The 20,407-nt window shown below is 41.6% G+C and overlaps 1 protein-coding gene across 1 annotated transcript in view; it reads right to left on the minus strand.

The window, feature by feature from the left end:
• Window positions 1-1,425: 1,425 nt before the first annotated feature.
• Window positions 1,426-20,407, minus strand: part of prkacab (protein kinase, cAMP-dependent, catalytic, alpha, genome duplicate b) — a 27,139-nt gene continuing 8,157 nt past the window's right edge. The window contains exons 5-11 of the mRNA XM_042105258.1: window positions 18,090-18,188; window positions 17,596-17,678; window positions 15,447-15,573; window positions 13,431-13,526; window positions 9,272-9,394; window positions 2,328-2,492; window positions 1,426-2,067 (exon numbers count right to left, since the gene is read on the minus strand). Coding sequence (XP_041961192.1) covers window positions 1,942-2,067; window positions 2,328-2,492; window positions 9,272-9,394; window positions 13,431-13,526; window positions 15,447-15,573; window positions 17,596-17,678; window positions 18,090-18,188 — 819 coding nt within the window. The 3' untranslated portion in view covers window positions 1,426-1,941. The remainder of the gene's footprint in view (window positions 2,068-2,327; window positions 2,493-9,271; window positions 9,395-13,430; window positions 13,527-15,446; window positions 15,574-17,595; window positions 17,679-18,089; window positions 18,189-20,407) is intronic.

Consider the following 20,407-nt stretch of genomic DNA (forward strand, 5'->3'; position numbering starts at 1 on the left):
CATCACGGCAACTGACCTTACCGACTTAACCAAACAATAAACTAAAAACTTTATCTTATGCAAAGCACTTTATAATCCTAGTGCGCGTGCTTAACTCAGGTGAAATCACGACCACGTGGAATTCAACACAAAAACAAAACGTCGACTAATCATTGATGGACTGTTTGCCCAGACCGACCCCCCAGCACGGTGGCAGCCTCTCTCTCTCTCACACACACCGATCAAAGGTGTGTGTACCAGCGTGATCGCCGTCACATTTTTTTTGTTGACCAAGCGCACGTTGTGATCACGGCGATGATGTGACGCAGGACAGTCAGTCACTGTAGGCTATGAATCGGGGGCGCGCCGCGGGGGTCGTCGTCTCCCGGGCCTTTCGCTCAGCCAGATTAATGACATGCGTTTGTTGCGCTGGAGGGGCTGAGGTTGAGGTTTGGGAAGTAAAAAAAGAGGGGGAGGGGCGACTACAGTCCAGCGGCACCCTGTTGTCAGAAGTTATGCAACCGGAGCGCTACAACACTCGCGGCGTCTTCATTGTGGGCTATAGGCTCCACACACACACATGCGCGAGCGAACGCGGGGAGAGGACAACGAGGAAAGTCGTTGTTTGAGTGTACGGATAGCCCTCTTCATCAGCTGTGACTGACAAAGACGGCAAGCGGTCTGGTCCATGTTAAAATATCGCTTTCAGGCAGCCTCTATAGACTAAAGCTGAAACAGCTTCCCGCTGCACTTTATTTTTATTTGTTTATTTTAATTGGACGGACATCTGCAGAGTAGTCCGATGCACAACAACATCCTCTCCTCAAGTTTAATAGCCTACTAAAATGTCGTCTAGCTATGGCAAATTCTGTACGGTAGCCTAGTCTCTGCACACATGCGATGCAGAAACAAACAGGAAAAATAAAAACTTAAAAGGGCCTGATAATTCTAGCAGTAGCGTAAAACACATTTTGGTGATATGGTAGGTCTGTCTGTGCGCCATGTAAACGTTTATAGAGGGTATCGATTTGTGACCTTGGCTTCGCCACGTCGCATGGTTGTCTGACCGTGGAAATTTGAAGTAGACAAGTAAGCGATCCACTGACTCAAGGACAGTTCGCACACAGACCTCGTGAACCCTTCGGAAGGTAGCTGCATTCACAAGAGGGAAATACATTTCAGATGAGCATTATACAGACTATGGCACAGAGGACATGATCAAACCAAACAAGGCATCAAATCAGTCACCATATCTACCTCAGTAGCCCACACACACACACACAAACAATGCACGGAGAAAAATAACCTAAATAGGACTGAAGGCCTTATAACAGAATCAAGATAACAATCGGTGACTAAAAACATATCTTAATACTATCGTCAGAAATGCTCAAACTTCGTAATGCACATAGATAATTATTCATCAGAATGTCGACAGTGTAAGTGAAAAAAAAACGACGACGACAACAACAACGTGCGTTTGGCTTGGTATTGCTTTGGTCAGACGGGCGGGCCACCTGTCCGACATGGACAAGTTCGCATAACAGCGAGCAGGTAAAAGTGGGCGTGACTTATAAAGAATGTAAGTGCGTAGAGAGCTGCCGTGATCTCCACCGGACACGTTAACCTTCACAGGTGTCAGATGGTGATTAAGCTCCGCATAGGTAAGACTGTAGTTGGGCTCATAGTGAGAGATTCTGTAGATGTATGTGGAGGAGTTATAATTTGTCTGAATGAGCCAAAGCTCTGCTTCCTGTAAATATATATAGTGATTTAAGACACAAAAGATGACAAAAAAGAAAGAAAGAAAATATATAAAAAGGCAACACTGCTGTCTTCTTTTTTCAGGAGACTGGAGAGGCTTGTTGTCGGTTCTGCTGGACCTCTCTCTGGTTGTGATTCAGACAGGCAACATCACCCACTCTCATCCTAACACCTAACACCCCCCAACCTAATAAGAACTCAGAACTCGGCAAACTCCTTGGAGCACTTCTCAGTGAATGAGACTCGGATCTCTTCCTCGTCATAGTCGTCAAAGTTGCTGGTGTCGCCGGGGCCTTTGCACTTGGGAACAAATGGGGCCTCCACCTACACACACACACACACACCCATAAAAAAAACACACAGACGCACATGTGCACACACATGCACCCATAAAAACATACATACACAGAAACACATATAGTTAGAAATGTGTCAATATACCCATAGTACACAAACATAAGGCCCTCATTTAAGCATAGACACAGGCACACATAGACACAGACATACACACACTCACACTCTCTCTCTCTCTCTCTCTCTCACACACACACACACACACACACACACACACACACGTAACTCACCCTCTTCTGATAGATGGCGATCCAGTCGGTGGTGGCGAACCACTTGTGGCCCTTAATGTCGCTGACGCCGTTCTTGAGGTTGCCATAGCGCTTGGTCAGGTCCACCTGCAGAAGGTTCCGGAGAAGGTCCTTCAGGTCCGAACTGAAGTGGGAAGGGAAGCGGACCTGTGAAGACAGGAGTAAAGACAAACAAAAAATTCCTTGATTTGGGAACCTCTTATTTGGATTTCACATTCTTGCCGTGCAAATAACTTCTTCAGACCACAGCAAGGTTACCCCACACGGGGATTCAAGCAGTTCTGCAGCAGGGTGCTGGGACTGGTGACCAATCCTCCTTAAAAACGAATACAGTGTGGAACCATAGATTCACGGAACCCCCTAACCGCCATCTTTAAAGGGGATTCATTCAGTTCTGTAGCAGTGTTCTGTGTTCTGACTGTCAATGTTTTACAAAGTATGAATTCCTGGTTCTATATCTCATGGAACCGTAGACTGAAGGACACCCCTGGCCGCCATCTTTAAAGCAATACTATGCAACAGTTGGCCTGGTGTCAGTGTCATCTTCAGCTTCATATTGATGGTAGCCTATAGTAATGTATAGGATAGGTAGATACATAACTGCTTCATATTGATGGTAGCCTATAGTAATGTATAGGATAGGTAGATACACTGAAAATTACCCAAATGTCACTCACTGGTCCAAAAAAGCAACTGTTGCATCCAATAATTTATAACCACATGCTCTCATTGATTGTATGATTGCACTATTTGTGGTATGCAGGCATTGTACAACGGGGGCCCCATATCCAGTATTCACAGAATCATCACATATCCAGTTCATAACAACAATTAAATTAGATATAGTCACTTACAAATGAAACAGAGGGCACTTGTTTTATTGAGCAGGTCTTGCATAGAAGCCATAATAAGGCCATATCTGTGTATTATTTGAAATTTTAGGCTATGGTATGTTTATTTTATCTTCACACAGGATGTTAGTGTGCCGTGGGACATTTTAAGTGTCAAAAGTGTGCCGTGGCACAAAAAAGGTTGAAAAACACTGATGTATAGGATAGGTAGATACATAACTGTTTCATATTGATGGTAGCCTATAGTAATGTATAGGATGGGTAGATACATAACTGTTTTCCCACTAGCTATCCAGAAATACACAAATGTCACAAAGAGCTTTCATAGCACCACCTTACCAAATGAACATCAATATGCATTTTCACCAATACCAGCTGGCGCAGTAGTAATGTCTGCAATATCTTTACACACATTTTAGGCGGTTAGCTCGCTAATTGTAGACCAAAACTCCCTACTGCTGCTAGACGATTACTACAAGATTGAAGCCTTTAAGCCAGTTCATCGACTGTGTTTGTTGATCACTATGTCGAAAAAAAACCCATACTTACGGTACATACACTCACTTACTCACTCACAGGGACGCACTCACGCACAGGCAGACACACACGCCAATTAATCTAGCGCCCAACGCCCAATTTAGAAAAAGCATTTAAGCATTACAATTCAATGTGTTGTATTTGGTTTGTACAAGGGGTCCTATGTAGCCCATGTGTCAGTTTGATATATTTCACTCCTGTTTACATCGAGATCGAATGGAATGTTAGAATGGAGTTGATCTAAAATCAATCTGCAACAGCCCTGGGCCATTTTGGTTTCATAGCAAACCAGAAAAAAAAAAAAAATTGAGGAAAAGGTAAACCAATTCTTTAGGGACTCAACTAAAACTGAAAACTGTCTGTTAAATAATTAAAGATGAATGGAACCGTGGGGATGTTGAAACCTGCTACCACTTAGAACAAGAAACCAGCCTCCACCACCACTAAAAATTCTCACAGTAAAAAAAAAAGCAAAGTAAAAAAGGCTAGACACCAATTGTTTGTGTGTTTGTGTGTGTGTGTGTGTGTGTGTGTGTGTGTGTGTGTGTGTTTGTGTGTGGGGGGGGGGGGGGGGTAGTCCTGGAACACAATAAACTAACCTGTTTTCTCACAACACATCTCAGTGTAATAATGAAAATGAAATGGGTCTTTGATTTCACCACATTGGTGAATCATTGAAGGTTTAACGCTAAGGACTGCTTCTGGCTTGCATGGGAAAGTCACAGGCCGATATGGGTCAGAGCCGATCCACATAGCTTACACCCTTGTGTAAATGAATCAACACTGAAACAAGCTTGCACCCCGTTGGAGAAGAGGGGAGGAACAACCCAACTCTACTTCTTTCTCTTGTCAGGCCCCAAGTGTTAGAACCCAACTCTACTTCTTTCTCTCGTCAGGCCCCAAGTGTTAGAACCCAACTCTACTTCTTTCTCTCGTCAGGCCCCAAGTGTTAGAACCCAACTCTACTTCCTTCTCGTCAGGCCCCAAGTGTTAGAACCCAACTCTACTTCTTTCTCTCGTCAGGCCCCAAGTGTTAGGCCCCAAGTGTTAGAACCCAACTCTACTTCCCAAGTGTTAGAACCCAACTCTACTTCCCAAGTGTTAGAAGGTCTATGTGAAAAATGGCTGGATTTCTCCTTTAACTTGCACGAGGATGCTTCTGGTGAATCATAGGATAAAACAACAGAGGTGGCCCGGAAAACAAACAAACAAAAAACTCAATTTTATAGGCAAGGCATGTGTATTTATATGGTGCATTTCACACACAGAAGAAATTTAAAAGTAAAAGGAGCAGACAAAAAAGAAAAAGAGGTAGAAAAAAGATATAATTATAATAAGTAAAATACATACATACATACATATATATATATATATATATATATATATATATATATATATATATCTTTAAAAAGACAGCATGCATAAAATAGAATAAGAAAAAACTAAAAATAGCCCCAACTGTGATCGTATCTCTCACTAGTCATATGTATCTGTCTAACTGACAGCACCCACTGCACCAGAACTACACACATTCCTCTGAAATCAGAATAAAGACACTGTGAAGATAGCCCCAAATGTGATGGTGTCTCTGTCTAACTAAGTGTCTGTCTAACTCAGGGATTCTCACACTTTTCCAAGCAGGGCCTCCCGAAACCGTTCTACAGTGCATGAGCCAGGACCCCCCCCAACCTCTTGCGACGCGGGCGCCCCCTGCCCCCCCGCGACGTGGGCCCCCCTGATAGATAAGGGAAATATTACTACAAAAATACATTGTGGATGTGGACTGTCAAAAGCATTCCAATTGGTTGTTGTCATTTGTTTGTAAACCCTTGTACTGTACTCCTATAGATGTGCTCTATGTTCCATCAGTATGTACGTGGATCCAAGGGGACAGGATGGCCAGTATGTCAGTTTGATTATTGCTGTCTGATCAATTGCCCGCTTCTACCATCAATTGCATGCTTTTTTTGAGAGGGGAGCATTTAGAATATGTAATTTTTTCAGACCAAATTGGGCTTACAGATGCACACACACAGGCACAGACACATTCAGATACACACACATACGCACAAAATTACATTTGCATTTTACATTTGTTTGTTAATTTACAACATTTTGTAGATTACTCATTTAGCCTTCTCTCTTTCTCCCATCATGTATCTCTCTCTCTCTCTCTCTCTCCCACACACACACACACACACACACGGACATGAAGCCAATGAAAAATAAGCATATTCCATTAGCCTGTGCTTTCCGAGCTGGCCAAATTCCTTTCAAGTCATACCCATAAAAATTGAACCACTGGGTTCCTGACCAAATGACCTGAAAGGATATGCTAGTTTCATTAACCATTAGCCCCAGAGAGTATTAAAGGTGCAGGTCTTGATTATAAGCCATTCCACTTCTGCTACAAAAACAAAGGTCAGTACAAACTGTGCTCAGGCAGAGGCTTTCTAATGAGAAGACACAGCACTCAAAGAATCTCTCATAGAAATGCATGGGGGTTAGTTCGTAACGCAAACATGGCAGTCGTCTACACATATCCCGTCGCTTCTGCCGCCAAAAGTTCACATGTGAATATACAGTATCATGCCAATCATGTGGTATGTTGTGAATACATCGTGCCAATCATGTGTTGTGATCTCGCAGCTGGAGCGAGATTGATGTGTCATGATTCGTGAAGCCTTGCTTCCACACGCAGTTCTGCCTGAAATAGATGCCCGATAAGTGCCTGAAAAGTGTTACAATATGCCCGCCGAGTGGAGGGACTTGCCTAAAAGGACTTTGGTTCAGGCCTCGGCCAGTAAATGAGGAAGTGACTCAGACTACGCTATGGACCCTTTCAAGAGAGTTCCATTATCAGCATCATAGTTGGCCCCACAAGACTTCCTTTTTAACATTCCATATGTTATCTTAATGCAGAGGAAGTAGATTGGGGCCCAAATAGAATGTTCAAGCATTGTTTTTGTTTACCTTGTTGAAAGGGTCTATAGAACGTTCAAGCATTGTTTTTGTTTACCTTGTTGAAAGGGTCCATATGCAACTTCAGCCAAACACACTGCCTCTGGAGCACAAAGGGGAGGGGTGTACTTTGATTGGCTGTTAAACGGAAATGTCAACGACCTGCACTTTGTTAAGTGTCTGAAGTCCGAAATGATAAACGATCGTAGCAGTTAATCAGATGGTGGTACTTTGTGGTGTTGCCATTTTTACCAAAAGGTCGATTCCTTGCAGCTCTAAGCATTTCTAAGCATCTATCTATCTATCTCATATTCTACCAAACAAAGAACCTTCTTTTCTCCAATGCTGCCACTGACATTACTTAAATGCATTCATGTGGTTACACAGGATTATACAAAATGTGATATTGTTAAAATACAAAAGGAACTAGAGATGCAATTCCGAGGAATTACACAAGGGTGTTGGTGGGGCTGTTGAGCTTGCTGCTAGCTGGTTGGTAGGGTAATTGTGATACCTGCAAAGGTGCTTTTGGAGTAACCAAATTTGAATCTTGTGTGACATGGCATTCTTGAGATATCATACTCAAAGTGTTTTTGACCTTGACATTTGATCTTCAACCTCCAACTTCAACTCACTTCATCTTTGAGTCCATAAAAACACTCGTACCAAATTTGAAGCATGTACGTCAAGCCGTTCTGGAGATATAATGCTGAATGCATGAGATATGGCTGGGACTTTTATTTTGACACACAGGAAACACTTTAACAGGATGTGTAGTTCAGGTAGAGCTAGATTGTATGCTTAGAAGCTGAGACAGTTGAATTCCTCACAGGTGACACATGTGCCAGTGTTCTGATTAGCCTGGGAACTGCTCTGAGAACTACTTACAGTAACAAGCGCAGCTGGCTCTATTATGACATCACAACCCCCATTCAAGTCTATGGGAGAAAAATACACTTTTAATTACAAATATCTCAAAAAGTATAAACTTCTCAAAAATGAAAAATGGATAGGACGGTAAAGCCTTGGAAGATCTACGGAACGGTGCTTCAACCAAATTTGTACGTTAAGCGGTTTGGGCTGAATAGCGCGCACAAAAAGGTAAAAAGAAAAATAATAAGTCGTCGTCTCCGGATTTCAATAGAGGGGATGCATCCCCTCTAATTTATATTTATAGGATTGAAGAAATAAGATAACATAAAGATATGATAAAATACGATATACTTCATTGTTACACAACAATGTTGGTAATGTAGTGTGCTTCACCTCACTGTGTGTTGGTAGTGTGTGCTTCACCTCACTGTGTGTTGGTAGTGTGTGCTTCACCTCACTGTGTGTTGGTAGTGTGTGCTTCACCTCACTGTGTGTTCACTGTGTGCTGAGTGTGTTTCACTAACTCACGGATTGGGATAAATGCAGAGACCAAATTTCCCTCATGGGATCAAAGGAGTATATATACTTATACTTATACTAATGTGGGTAGTGGCAGGATACTGAGGGTGGCTCAAGTACATGTGTAAGACACATGCTGTCTGTATTCAGGAACAGGGTTCCTCCCACAAGTCAAATGTAAAATGCCATGACTTTTATCTGAGAAAAAAAAATATGAATTTCCAGGACTTTACTATATAATGAATGGTACAATATTCCGACCAATGATTTCAGAGCAGCCGTGTAGCGTTGGAGAATCTTTACTTTTTTAGAGCGAGAGATGAACAAATGGGCATTGAATACACAAAGTTGGGCTACTCAAGCAAGCGGTAAAGCTTATAACCAGATAGCCACCATTGTGGCTAGTACAGTATAGTACAGAATTGTACAGTATAGTATTTGTATTCATGTATTTTGACAGGTACATTTTAAACTGCTACAACGAAATTCCCTGATATTCTATGACTTTGCACCAAAAATTATGAAATTCCCTGACTTTCCATGTCTGAAATAGACTTTCTAAAATTCCATGATATTCCAGAAATTCCATGACCCGTGGGGACCCTGCAGGAATATGCAGGACTGCTGTTGGCCGTGCTGGTGCCCCCTCTGTACACTGGTGCCCTACACACAGTGTGTGGTGCGCGAGGTGGTAGTGGCGGCACTGGGAATATGTATAGGTGTACTGGGAATATGTATAGGTGTACTGGGAATATACTGGGAATATGTATAGGTGTACTGGGAATATGTATACTGGAAATATGTATAGGTGTACTGGCAATATGTATACTGGGGATATGTATAGGTGTACTGGGAAGTCGGGGGCCCAACCAGTACCAAGGAAGCTGCAGAGAACACCACGTTCCTGCGCAGTCAATTTGTGAGGACAAACTATTAAAAATGTACAGTATATAATCTTGATAAATGATTATATCTATATTCCAAGTCACTTTGATGAAGAGGTTTAATGTCTTATAGATGTGTGCAAAACCAATATGGCCCTAACCTATCAGAGATTCGGCTAGATACATCTCAGCCCAATCTCCCACACAGTCGGTACTGTTTGCTTTGCGGAGAGAGAGAGAGAGAGAGAGAGAGAGAGAGAGAGAGAGAGAGAGAGAGAGAGAGAGAGAGAGAAGAACTCACCTTCCCGGAGACGATCTTCTCGTAGATCTGAATGGGCTGGTCGGCGAAGAAGGGCGGGTAGCCAGCAGCCATCTCATAGATGAGCACTCCCAGCGCCCACCAGTCCACAGCTTTATTATAACCCTGAGACAAACACCAACACACACACACACACAGAAAGAAAATGAGTGAGTGAATGGATGAATGATTGATGTGAGAAAGAGAGGCAGAGAGAGAGAGACAGCGCATGAATGAGTGCATGAATGAAGAGGGTGTGAGAGACAGAGAGAATGGACAATAGAGAGACAGAGAGGAAGAAACAAAGAATGAGAGAGATATAGAACAGAATAGAACAGTAACAGTTGTGGAATGGGAGGATAAAAGGGGCAGCCGTGGCCCAGCCCCGACCAGTGGGAACGGCTGAAGTGCCCTTGAGCAAGGCACCTAAACCCCTCACTGCTCCCCGAGCGTCGCTGTTGTAGCAGGCAGCTCACTGCGCCGGGATTAGTGTGTGCTTCACCTCACTGTGTGTTCACTGTGTGCTGAGTGTATTTCACTAATTCACGGATTGGGATAAATGCAAAGACCAAATTTCCCTCACGGGATCAAAAGAGTATATATAAAAGAAAATAATAAATATAAATAATAAAAGACAGACAGAGAAGAAATAACAGGAAAGAGAGAGATGAGTCAACCAACCCCAGACACGACAACGAGGCTTAAGAAAGTGATTATAAAAAGGTACCGGTATTGTGTGTGTGTGAGAGAGAGAGAGAGAGAGAGAGAGAGAGAGAGAGAGAGAGAGAGAGAGAGAGATGATCTCTAGTAGATGTGCAGTATCCATGGGTTAAGAAAAAAAGAAGTTGAATAAAAAAAAGTGGAGAATAATAAAAAAGAAGAGAGAGATAGAGAGAGAAAAAAGGAAGACAGGATGACAGACACAGAGAGACACAAAGAGGAAATGCAGAGAACCAAGCAGAAGGAAAAGAGAAAGTAGAGAAATGAAGGAGAACAAATGAAGAGAGCAGGAAGAAGGGATATAGAAAATGGAGTAGAGAGATATAGAGGAATAAGGACAAAGAGTCATGTGATAAACACATTTACTCTTACTCATAGATGTGAATGTCTGATTACAGTAATAACAGATTTGCACTAACCAATAACAATTACAGATATAATGAGTGACAATTGCTGTGAAGAATGGATAGCTGCACTGGTTAAGGAAACACAACCTCATATCTGAGCTGGCCAAAAACAAACACAAAAACAATAGGATTCATAACCCTAGTTGCTCTCTTCTTTTCATTCTTATTGGGTCATTCTGTGTCCAATCAGAATCCAGGAAAATGGTTGTTGCACCATCTCATATTGTGCTGAACGTTTGTCTACCAAATATTTAGGTCCCAAAACTAAGAGCTGTAAAATATGTTTGTTAAATTCCAATGTTTTCATTAAAGCTGCAGTTGGCAAGATGTTTTTGATCATATTCACTGAAACCGACACTATGCACTGACAGAAGAACATAAATCAGCCGGTTTTAGAAAAAAAAAAAACACACTTCTACCTCCACCTAGAGTCTGTTATTTGTTTTGTAAAAATCCACAGCTCCCAGTTCTTCTGGTCCAATCAGAGCAGGGCTGTGTGAGATCTGACTGTCAATCACAGTCTGGTGCAGTCTGGTGCGCACTGACAAGCACAAACTCGATGAGAGGGTGCTCGGTGGTAGTGGGGGAGGGGCATGAGAGTTGTAAACATTCAAAATTTTGGCGAAGTCCCTTCAATCTGTCAGACTTGCCAACTGAAGCTTTAATTTGTTCACCCTTGATTTTGTATCATTTTTACACCCTCAGAAATGCCTGATCTTGGAGGCCATGTTTGAGCATTAATATCTTGAAAAGTATTATTCCTAGCCTGCCCAAACTTTGTAAAGTGGAAGAGACATGTTCTCAGTATGACTGGACCGTTAAAAGTTTGTACTGCATGCCCATTCATTTTATATGGCCCTAGATATGGAACAAAATGCAAAACTTGTGATATTGAGGGTCTTGTCAACTAATTTTTTTATATCCACATGGCAACAATCATTATTTTGTCTGCAAATATAATAGTTTATTAATGTTGAGCTGATGTTTGAGGTCTCTGCAACAAATGCACTTGAAGATATTAAGGATAAAACAAGGTATGATTGCATTTTTTGGTAATGTTCATAGGATTAAAATGGCACGTGGGGTAGCTAGTAGGAACACCAAAATCAACGTGGGAATAGCTCAGTTTATAGTAATTTCATGTATAAATACACTTTCTTAGTTACATTGTATACCTATGTATGTGCTTTCATTCTTGTCTCTGAGGCAAAACAATTATATAGACTATTTATTTATCTATGGTATAACATTGGCACCTTGTACACTAAATGTCCTTACACTGAGCTACTTTCAGATACATTGGGCCTCCTAGCTACCCACATACCATTTTAATCCTATGAAAATTACTGAAAATAACAACCTCCTCTTGTTTAATACTTAAAATCTTCAAGCCCATTATAAGTAGAGAGCTGGCAACATTAATCAAATATGGTATGTAATGAAAAATAATGATTGATACCAAATGCATACAAAACCAAGTTTATACTATCCTTAAATGGCCCATATTATGAAAAAAAAAATCACTTTTTCTGGGATTTGATGTGTTATTGTGTGTCTCTGGTGCTTCCACACACATACAAAGTTGGAAAAAAAACACCCATGCTATTTTGAGTGAGATAAGGGTTTCTGGATGTATCCTGCCTTCAACCTCCAGGGTGAGCTGGTCAAAATCGGCAAGGCTTTTGACGTCACAAGCCGAAACATTTCAATATTCCCACCACCTCCTTTTAGGGCAATTACGTTACATGGATATAATGGAAACCTATGGAGCTGCATCGAATTGGGCAGGGAAAAGGATTTATCCTTACTAAATCGTTGAACAAACGTGAATAAAAGGCACAAAATAAGGTTGGTGTCCATCACTTACATATTTCCTACAACTAGGTGAGATAGCTAAGCTTATGTTGTAGGCTACTGAAGTTCCACTGTTAGCTAGCTAGCAAGCGTACCGTTTTACATAGAGATTATGGTAGGCTAAGTGTTAGCTACGGGCTATACTATGTAAAACGAAGGTGTAGTAGCTGTTAGGGGATTTTGAATTGGCGTGTTTCAGACGTTGCATAATCAACACCCCACCTCTCCACACCAAGCCTACGAGTTCAACTGTTTTTTAAGCCTACATATCTCAGAAAATAATGTAGATACAAGCTTAAACCTTTGCACAGTAGTTGTTGGGTAATATTTAGCATTATTGACATAAAGTATGAAGCAAAGCCAAGATGGTCAGGCTAGGCTGGAGGCATTTGTTGATTTGGCACGAATGACCCTGGTAACAGTTAATGGAGTGGGGCGTGGGTAAGTGAGCAGCAGCTCATTAATATGTAATGAGCAGCAGAAACAGCACACTTTGACAGGGACTGAAAAATAGTGTAATAGAGGTAGGTAAGAATCTTTTCCTACAAGCTATTTCCAGCAAACAACTTCAGAAACATGTTTTCTGGAACTCATAGACCTATTTTAACTTGTTGAAAAATAGTCATAATATGGGCACTTTAATGCCACACTTTTTGCACTTTTTTCCAAATCTAGAGCCTTGTAGTTCATTTTCAATGAAAATGCAGAAACAACTTTTAATGGTTCAGTCATACTGAGAACATGTTTGTCTTCCATTCTAATAAGTTTGGGATGCCTATGAATAATTATTTTCATTATATTATTGCCCAAGCAGTGCTTCCCAGATAATGTGTTTTCCAGGCTGTAAAACTGGTAATTTCAAGGGCTGAACATAAGACACAAGATTTGAACAAAAATAATTTACAGGCCTTGGTTTTGGGACCTATTCTTGATAGACAAGGTTTGAAAAAAAATCTGAGACGGTGCAGCAACAACCTTATCTGATTTGACACGGAATGCCATTTTGTGTCTTTCACCCTTGTTTGTTATGTCCAATGTCTTTCACAGGTTGTCTATCTTCTAGATCCAATTGCAGCTTTATGGCTATGGGTGAATCCTTCTACGTAGTTGCGGAATACAGGCTCTAGCTCAGAGAAGGAATCCACCACAGGCATAGCTCCATTACGGCTTAAAGGTCTCACCTTGCTGAGGATGATCTCTGGAGCCAGGTACTCCGGGGTGCCGCACAGCGTCCATGTCCGACCTTTGACCCTCTTTGCAAAGCCAAAGTCTGTTACCTGGAGAAATGAGGGACAGAGTGGTGTTTTAATCATCACTGTCTTACAGTCACCATCACCACCCCCACCATCACCATCATCATCATCATCACTATCCCCACCCCCACCATCACCCCCATCACCCCCACCATCATCATCATCACTACCCCCACCCCCACCATCACCACCATCATCATCATCATCACTACCCCCACCCCCACCATCACCCCCACCATCACCACCACCATCATCATCATCACTACCCCCACCATCACCTCCATCACCATCACCTCCATCATCATCACCATCATTATCATCATCCCCTGTGGCCACAGCATTCAGTGTCATTCAGCTTGAAGAACACAATCACATAACTAGCTCAGTAAAATCTGTCAAACCCACGGGCACAGAAGAACCGATCAATATTCATAACTCCAGCTCATGTAAGTCACAAATCAATATTCATAACTCCAGCTCATGTAAGTCACAAATCAATATTCATAACTCCAGCTCATGTAAGTCACAAATCAAAGACTTCATTTTGTTATATTTATGCAGATTCCATATCAAATACTAATTATAAACTGGCCTAGTCCCAACAGAGTTTTTGACCAGACGCCCTTAAAGACTCTGATTATGACTCTGAGCGTCTTACAGCCATGTTCCCCCGGGGGTGCAATTGAGGCACTCTGTTCGCGGAGCGTAAAAACAGTTTTAGAGAACTGAAGTGCAGTCAAATTTGGCAAACAATGGCGAACGTTCATGGAGAACATGTTTTCTCTGAACAGTTCGATTTGAACGATTTGGTGTAATCATTCGATTGTGATCGCACTTCGTCCAGCTCACGTTCAGCTCCACTGTATGTTTGCGGAGAACTACCTCCTCAGACTGTATTGCGAGTGACTTGCAATCATTCGCCAAAAACACAAGCCAAACAGAAACCTGTTTGCAAACGTTTGCCTGTGTTTGTGAATTTTGAACGCACCTCTGGTCTAATTTTGTCAAATGCACACACACAATGAACAAACAAACAACTTAATTTATGAGTGACTGATAAACCAAATGATCGAATGAATGAAGGAGCTGATGCATTCAGGAATGAATGAATAAATGAATGAATTAATTTATTAGTGATTGATTGATTGACTGATTCAAATGAATGAATGAATGCATTAACTAATGATTAAATCAGTTCATTAAATGGATGAAGCCTGGAGGAGATGGGTAATTATTTTTGTTGTCCATTCATTCGTTCATTCATTCATTCATTCATCCACTTAATCAACTGATTTAATGTGTGTGCTTCTGTCTGTCTGCTGTCTCTCCCTGCTCCATTGCAGTCGAGTAAACACACACACACACACACACACACACGTCTGTCTGCTGTCTCTCCCTGCTCCACTGCAGTCGAGTGAACTCATCAGTGATAATGATTAACTGCCCGGCCTGCTCTTGGAGAACGGAGATTTACCTCAACAGATGATTCCACAGAATGAACAGATTAAAGAAGGAATGGATGGATGGATGGATGATGGATGGATGAACTTGTACCAGTTCACATGCACTGCAATAAGAAGGCTTTCACATGCACTGCAATAAATTGACTTTCACCATGAAAAACACTGTGCTCCCCTCTCTCTCTTTCATGATAATTGATTAGGTTTTTAAACTCTATACACAAGCATGCACACACACACATACACACACACAGAGTATTCAGACCTGTATGTAGCTCTACTGATAAATGATTGTGATGATGAAACACACCTACTCAAGTACCCACACGGACCCCACTCATACACACAGACACACACAAACACAAACACAGAGTGGTCGAACCTGTATGTAGCTCTACTGATAAATGATTGTGATGATGAAACACACCCACTCACGTACACAGAGAGAGAGAGAGAGAGAGAGAGAGAGAGAGAGTGGTTGGACCTGTATGTAGCCCTGCTGGTCGATGAGCAGGTTCTCAGGCTTCAGGTCTCGGTAGATGAGGTCCAGGGCGTGGAGGTACTCAAACGTCAGGACAATCTGGGCGCCATAGAAACGGGCGTGTGGCTCACTGCGGGTGGTGGCAGACAAACAAGAAGCAATGATTTATATTTTCTCCTCCACAATCTAACTTTCACTTAACTTTGTTCTTATTTTTTTATGTCTTGGTATTCTCTAGTCTCTGTGCTGAATGGTCAAGTTCAGTCAAATTCCTGTGAATATTATGCATTGGGTGAGTAAAGCCATATGGATTCGGTTCTTAAAGGAGAAGTGCGGCGAGTTTTCACATAGATCTCCGTTTCTCGAGGTCAGCGAGTAACCAACAATCGGTTTTACTTAGCTCGAGAATTATCAGTCTATTATTGCATCATGACTTAATAACCGAGTTTTGAGAAGAAAACAATCGGGAATTCAGACGACAAACAGATAGAAGGGGGTGAAAAAGGAACGGATGATAAAAGGAGAGGAGGATGAAAGGAGAAGAGAGATGGAGGGGAGAATGAGAGAAGAAGAAACAGACCAGGGGAATGAACAGGAGAGGAGAGGAGAAGAGGTGAGATGGAGAGAGGGGTCACAGAAGACAGGAGATGACAGGATGTGTGAAGAGAAGCAAGAAGAAGGGATACCACAAATGTATTGAAATACTCCATACAATATTATGTGCAGTATTCCAGCCAATCAACAAGTTGCTTCTGGGTCACAGAGGAGAGGGGTGTAATCTCATTGGCTCACTGACCACCTTTCATTTATGCCACGTTCTATTTCTCTTGAAAGTGGTAACTGGTGACTGGGCATGACGTCACATATGTGTAAAAACTGAGTTGAATGCATCCCAGTTGTAATGTAACAAATTATGTAAACAACACATAATGTAACAAAGCATTACACGGTATTTTACATAAACAAACGTCATAGCAATATAGTGATAGATAGAAGTTGGACACTACCCTTTCTATTTCTCATTTAATGAGACACAAATAGGACAGAACAGCTAATAAGCATACTCGCAAGGAAGCATTCTATCAAGGAAGCATGCTCGACTTTGGGAAACCGCCATAGATTCCAAGTTTGCCTTGCCCTGGCGTTTGGGTCCAACCCGTAAGCAAAACTGATACAAACGCTAAGAAAAAAATGATACTGTACTGACACAAATAGGACAGAACAGCTAATAAGCATGCGGCTCACACTTCCTGTTAATGGGCATCTTAGAAATTTGAACTCGGTATACTCAGGGTTCTGACTAGCTGACGAGTAGAAATTACAACTTCAGGGGGCGTTCCATTTGCAACTTCCTATTCATAACTGGGAAAATCGACTGAAAAACTACTAAGAAATTCAAATGGAATGCACACAGGAGGCAGCCTGCAGAAAACTAAAGGAGAGGTCTTTCACACTTTTTTGTCAACTCCTCAGTACTCAAGGTGTTATTATGTAAAACAAAAAAAAAAAAACTTCATATATATTGTGTAAAAAATACCTATTTTTGCCTTGTCTAAGTTGATTGGCTGTTGAGCAACAACCTTTCAATAGAATCACAGACTATACCTGTACAGACAGAGACAGAGGAGTAGTATGCAGACACAGAGGGGATGTGTAGAGAGGAGGAGGAGGAGGAGGAGGAGGAGGAGGAGGAGGAGGAGGAGTGAAAGAAGAGAAGGAGAGAGAGATGAACAAGAAAAGATGAATGAAGTGAAAAAGAGTGGACTGTGGGATTCTGGTAGAAAGGCGTAAGAAGTGGAGAGGAGAGGAAGAGGAGCATGAACATGGAGAGAGAGAGAGAGAGAGAGAGAGAGAGAGAGAGAGAGAGTAAATACTAAACATGTACACAGGAGCAGACAGAGGAAAAACGACAGGGAAGAGGAGCATGAACATGGAGAGAGAGAAAAAGAAAGATAGAGAGAGAGAGAAAGAGAGAGAGAGAGAGAGAGAGAGACAGAAAGATAGATAGATAGATAGAGAGAGAGAGAGAGAGAGAGAGAGAGAGAGAGAGAGAGGGAGGGAGAGGGAGAGAGAGAGAGTGTGTAAATACTAAACATGTGCACAGGAGCATACAGAGTGTAAGGGCAAGATGCACGATTTCAAAAGCCGGCACCTGAATCTGCCGATTCTTCTTAAATGTGAGAACATTTCTCCCCCTGGAACATACTCCATCACCATGTAGAGATTTGTGTTATCCTGCAGGAACAGAGGTGGGGAAACACACACACACACACACATACACACACACACACACACACATGCATAATTAGCATAGAAACAATGCATAATCCTGGAGAGCAACATATTTTGTTGGAATAAGATACAAATACAGAGAGAGAGAGAGAGAGAGAGAGAACGAGGAGAGAAATAAAAAGAGAGAGAGACTGCAACCCTATAAACATCAATTGAGCACAAACAAAAGAGATTTAATCCACAAGAATGGAACAAATTCAAATGCGTACAAACACACAGACTAACAGACATACACACACAACCAAATATTAAGTACCACACACGCATGCACAAACACACACACACACACAAACACACATTGACACACACGCACACTCACTAATAAACAAATTAAAAAAAACACACACACACTACCTTGAAGGAGTACTCCAGCTGCACTAGGAAAGGAAAGCAGACAGCCTGAAGAATGCGCTTCTCATTCAGTGTGTGCTCAATCTGTTTTAACTTCACCACCTGATACAAGAAAGGGAGGAGAAAGAGACAGAGAAAGAGAGAGACAGAGAAAGAGAGCGAGAGAGAGAGAATGTGTTTGTCATTCAGCATGTGTTCAATCTGTTTTAACTTCACCACCTGATGGAAAGAAGTAGGGGAAGAGATAGAGAGAGAGAGAGAGAGAGAGAGAGAGAGAGAGAGAGAGAGAGAGAGAGAGAGAGAGAGAGAGAGAGAGAGAGAATGCACTTCTCATTCAGCAAGTGTTCAATCTGTTTTAGCTTAAGCACGTAATGGAAGGAATGGAAGGGTGTGTGAGAGAGAGAGAAAGAAAGAGGGACAGAGAGAGCGAGAGAGAGAGAGAGAGAGAGAGAGAGAGAGAGAGAGAAAGAGGGACAGAGAAAGGGACATAGGATGGGAGGAAAGGGAGATAATGAGACAGGTAGGAAGAGGGGGAGGGAGAAAGGTAAAGAAAGAGTGGAAAGAGATGGAGAGGAATGAAGGAGAATAGAGGCAGACATGTGTTACATGATAGCAATTTGAATGGAGGTTGACACATATTACAGGACAGCAATTTGTATGGAGGCAAATATGTGTTACAGGACAGCAATTTGAATGGAGGCAGACATGTATTACAGGACCGCAATTTGAATGGAGGCAGACATGTATTACAGGACAGCAACTTGAATGGAGGCAGACATGTGTTATATTTCAACAAAAGGAGTAAAAGGACTAAAATGAGCTTTCACCAGCTTCCATAAGGAGCTTATGTTTTTGGAGTGGTTTGTTGACCTGTTTGTTGTTTGTTTGTTTGTTTCTTTCTTTCTTTCTTTCTTTACGCAGGCCAAGGAAGAGCCTAATACCAAGGAAGAGCTTATTACCTAGCCTAGTGGTTAGTGTGTGCTTCACCTCACTGTGTGTTCACTGTGTGTTCACTGTGTGCCGAGTGTGTTTCACTAATTCACGGATTGGGATAAATGCAGAGACCAAATTTCCCTCACGGGATCAAAAGAGTATCTATTACATTTCAGAGCAGCTCAGACTCACAGGGTGGCTTCATTTGAATGTTCAGCTTTACTTTCACTAGTGCAATTGGTCTTGGCAGCTATTGGTCACGGTCTACACTCACTCAGGCCGGGTCTTCCTTCCTTCCATTAGGTACCGCAACTGAAGTGTTCCCTTCTTCGCGGAGCATAAAAACAGTTTTAGAAGTTAGCAATTTGTTGGAAAAAAACAGGTGTGTGTGTGTGTGTGTGTGTGTGTGTGTGTGTGTGTGTGTGTGTGTGTGTGTGTGTGTGTGTTACCTAGCTTAGTGGTTAGTGTATGCCTCACTACACTGTGTGTACACTGGGTGCTCTGTGTGTTTCACTAATTCCCGGATTGGGATAAATGCAGAGACCAAATTTCCCTTTTAAGAACATTAAGAACATTAAGAACATTAAGAACAGTGAGGAAAGGGGAATAAAAAGGATAGAAGTCTCATGGTAGCTACAACTACAATTGATTTAGAATTGATTTGGATACTGTTTTTAGATTTGATTTAGATTAAGTGTTAGTATAATTTGTAATTTTGTTATTTGTATTTTAGTATATTTTTATATATTGTATTAAGTGTTAGTATAATTTGTATTTCAGTATATTTAGCATATTCTTTATCTTCTACTGTCCTTACTGCTTAGTTGTGTTTTTATATTATATACTTTAATTACTCTTCTGCTGTTAAAGAATGTGTTTGTCTTGTATGTATGCTGCTGAGACCTTGAATTTCCCCTGGGGATCAATAAAGTATCTATCTATCTATCTATCTATCTACTCAACCACAAACTCCCTGAAGACATTGGACACACTGATGTGTGCAGTCAAGCAATATCCCTCATTGACACGTGGTGTTTAAATAGGTGTGTCGCTGAATCGGACACTTATTAAATGTAGACTAAACAACAACTAAAACAAACAATTAAAAAAAACAATCATAAAATAAACATTTTTGCCAATGAAAGGAAAGGAACAGGATGGTATCCACTGGGACAATGCACGATGTGAGACAGTGTGAGTAGGTGCTCTCTCCCCTCCTCACTGTTTTTAAAGATCGTATTGCTTGTATTTGAATTATGGTCATTTTATGAATATTTGCTTTGTCTAACGAACTTCTTTGAATGCTATGGACAATTCCGAACTCTTGCTTGAACGCACTCTGCATCGCGGAAGCCCTGCGAGAGCAGGAGTGCCAATGAGAGACGTTG

The sequence above is a fragment of the Alosa sapidissima genome, chromosome 9 (genome assembly GCF_018492685.1).
Source record: "Alosa sapidissima isolate fAloSap1 chromosome 9, fAloSap1.pri, whole genome shotgun sequence".
NCBI lineage: Eukaryota > Metazoa > Chordata > Actinopteri > Clupeiformes > Clupeidae > Alosa > Alosa sapidissima.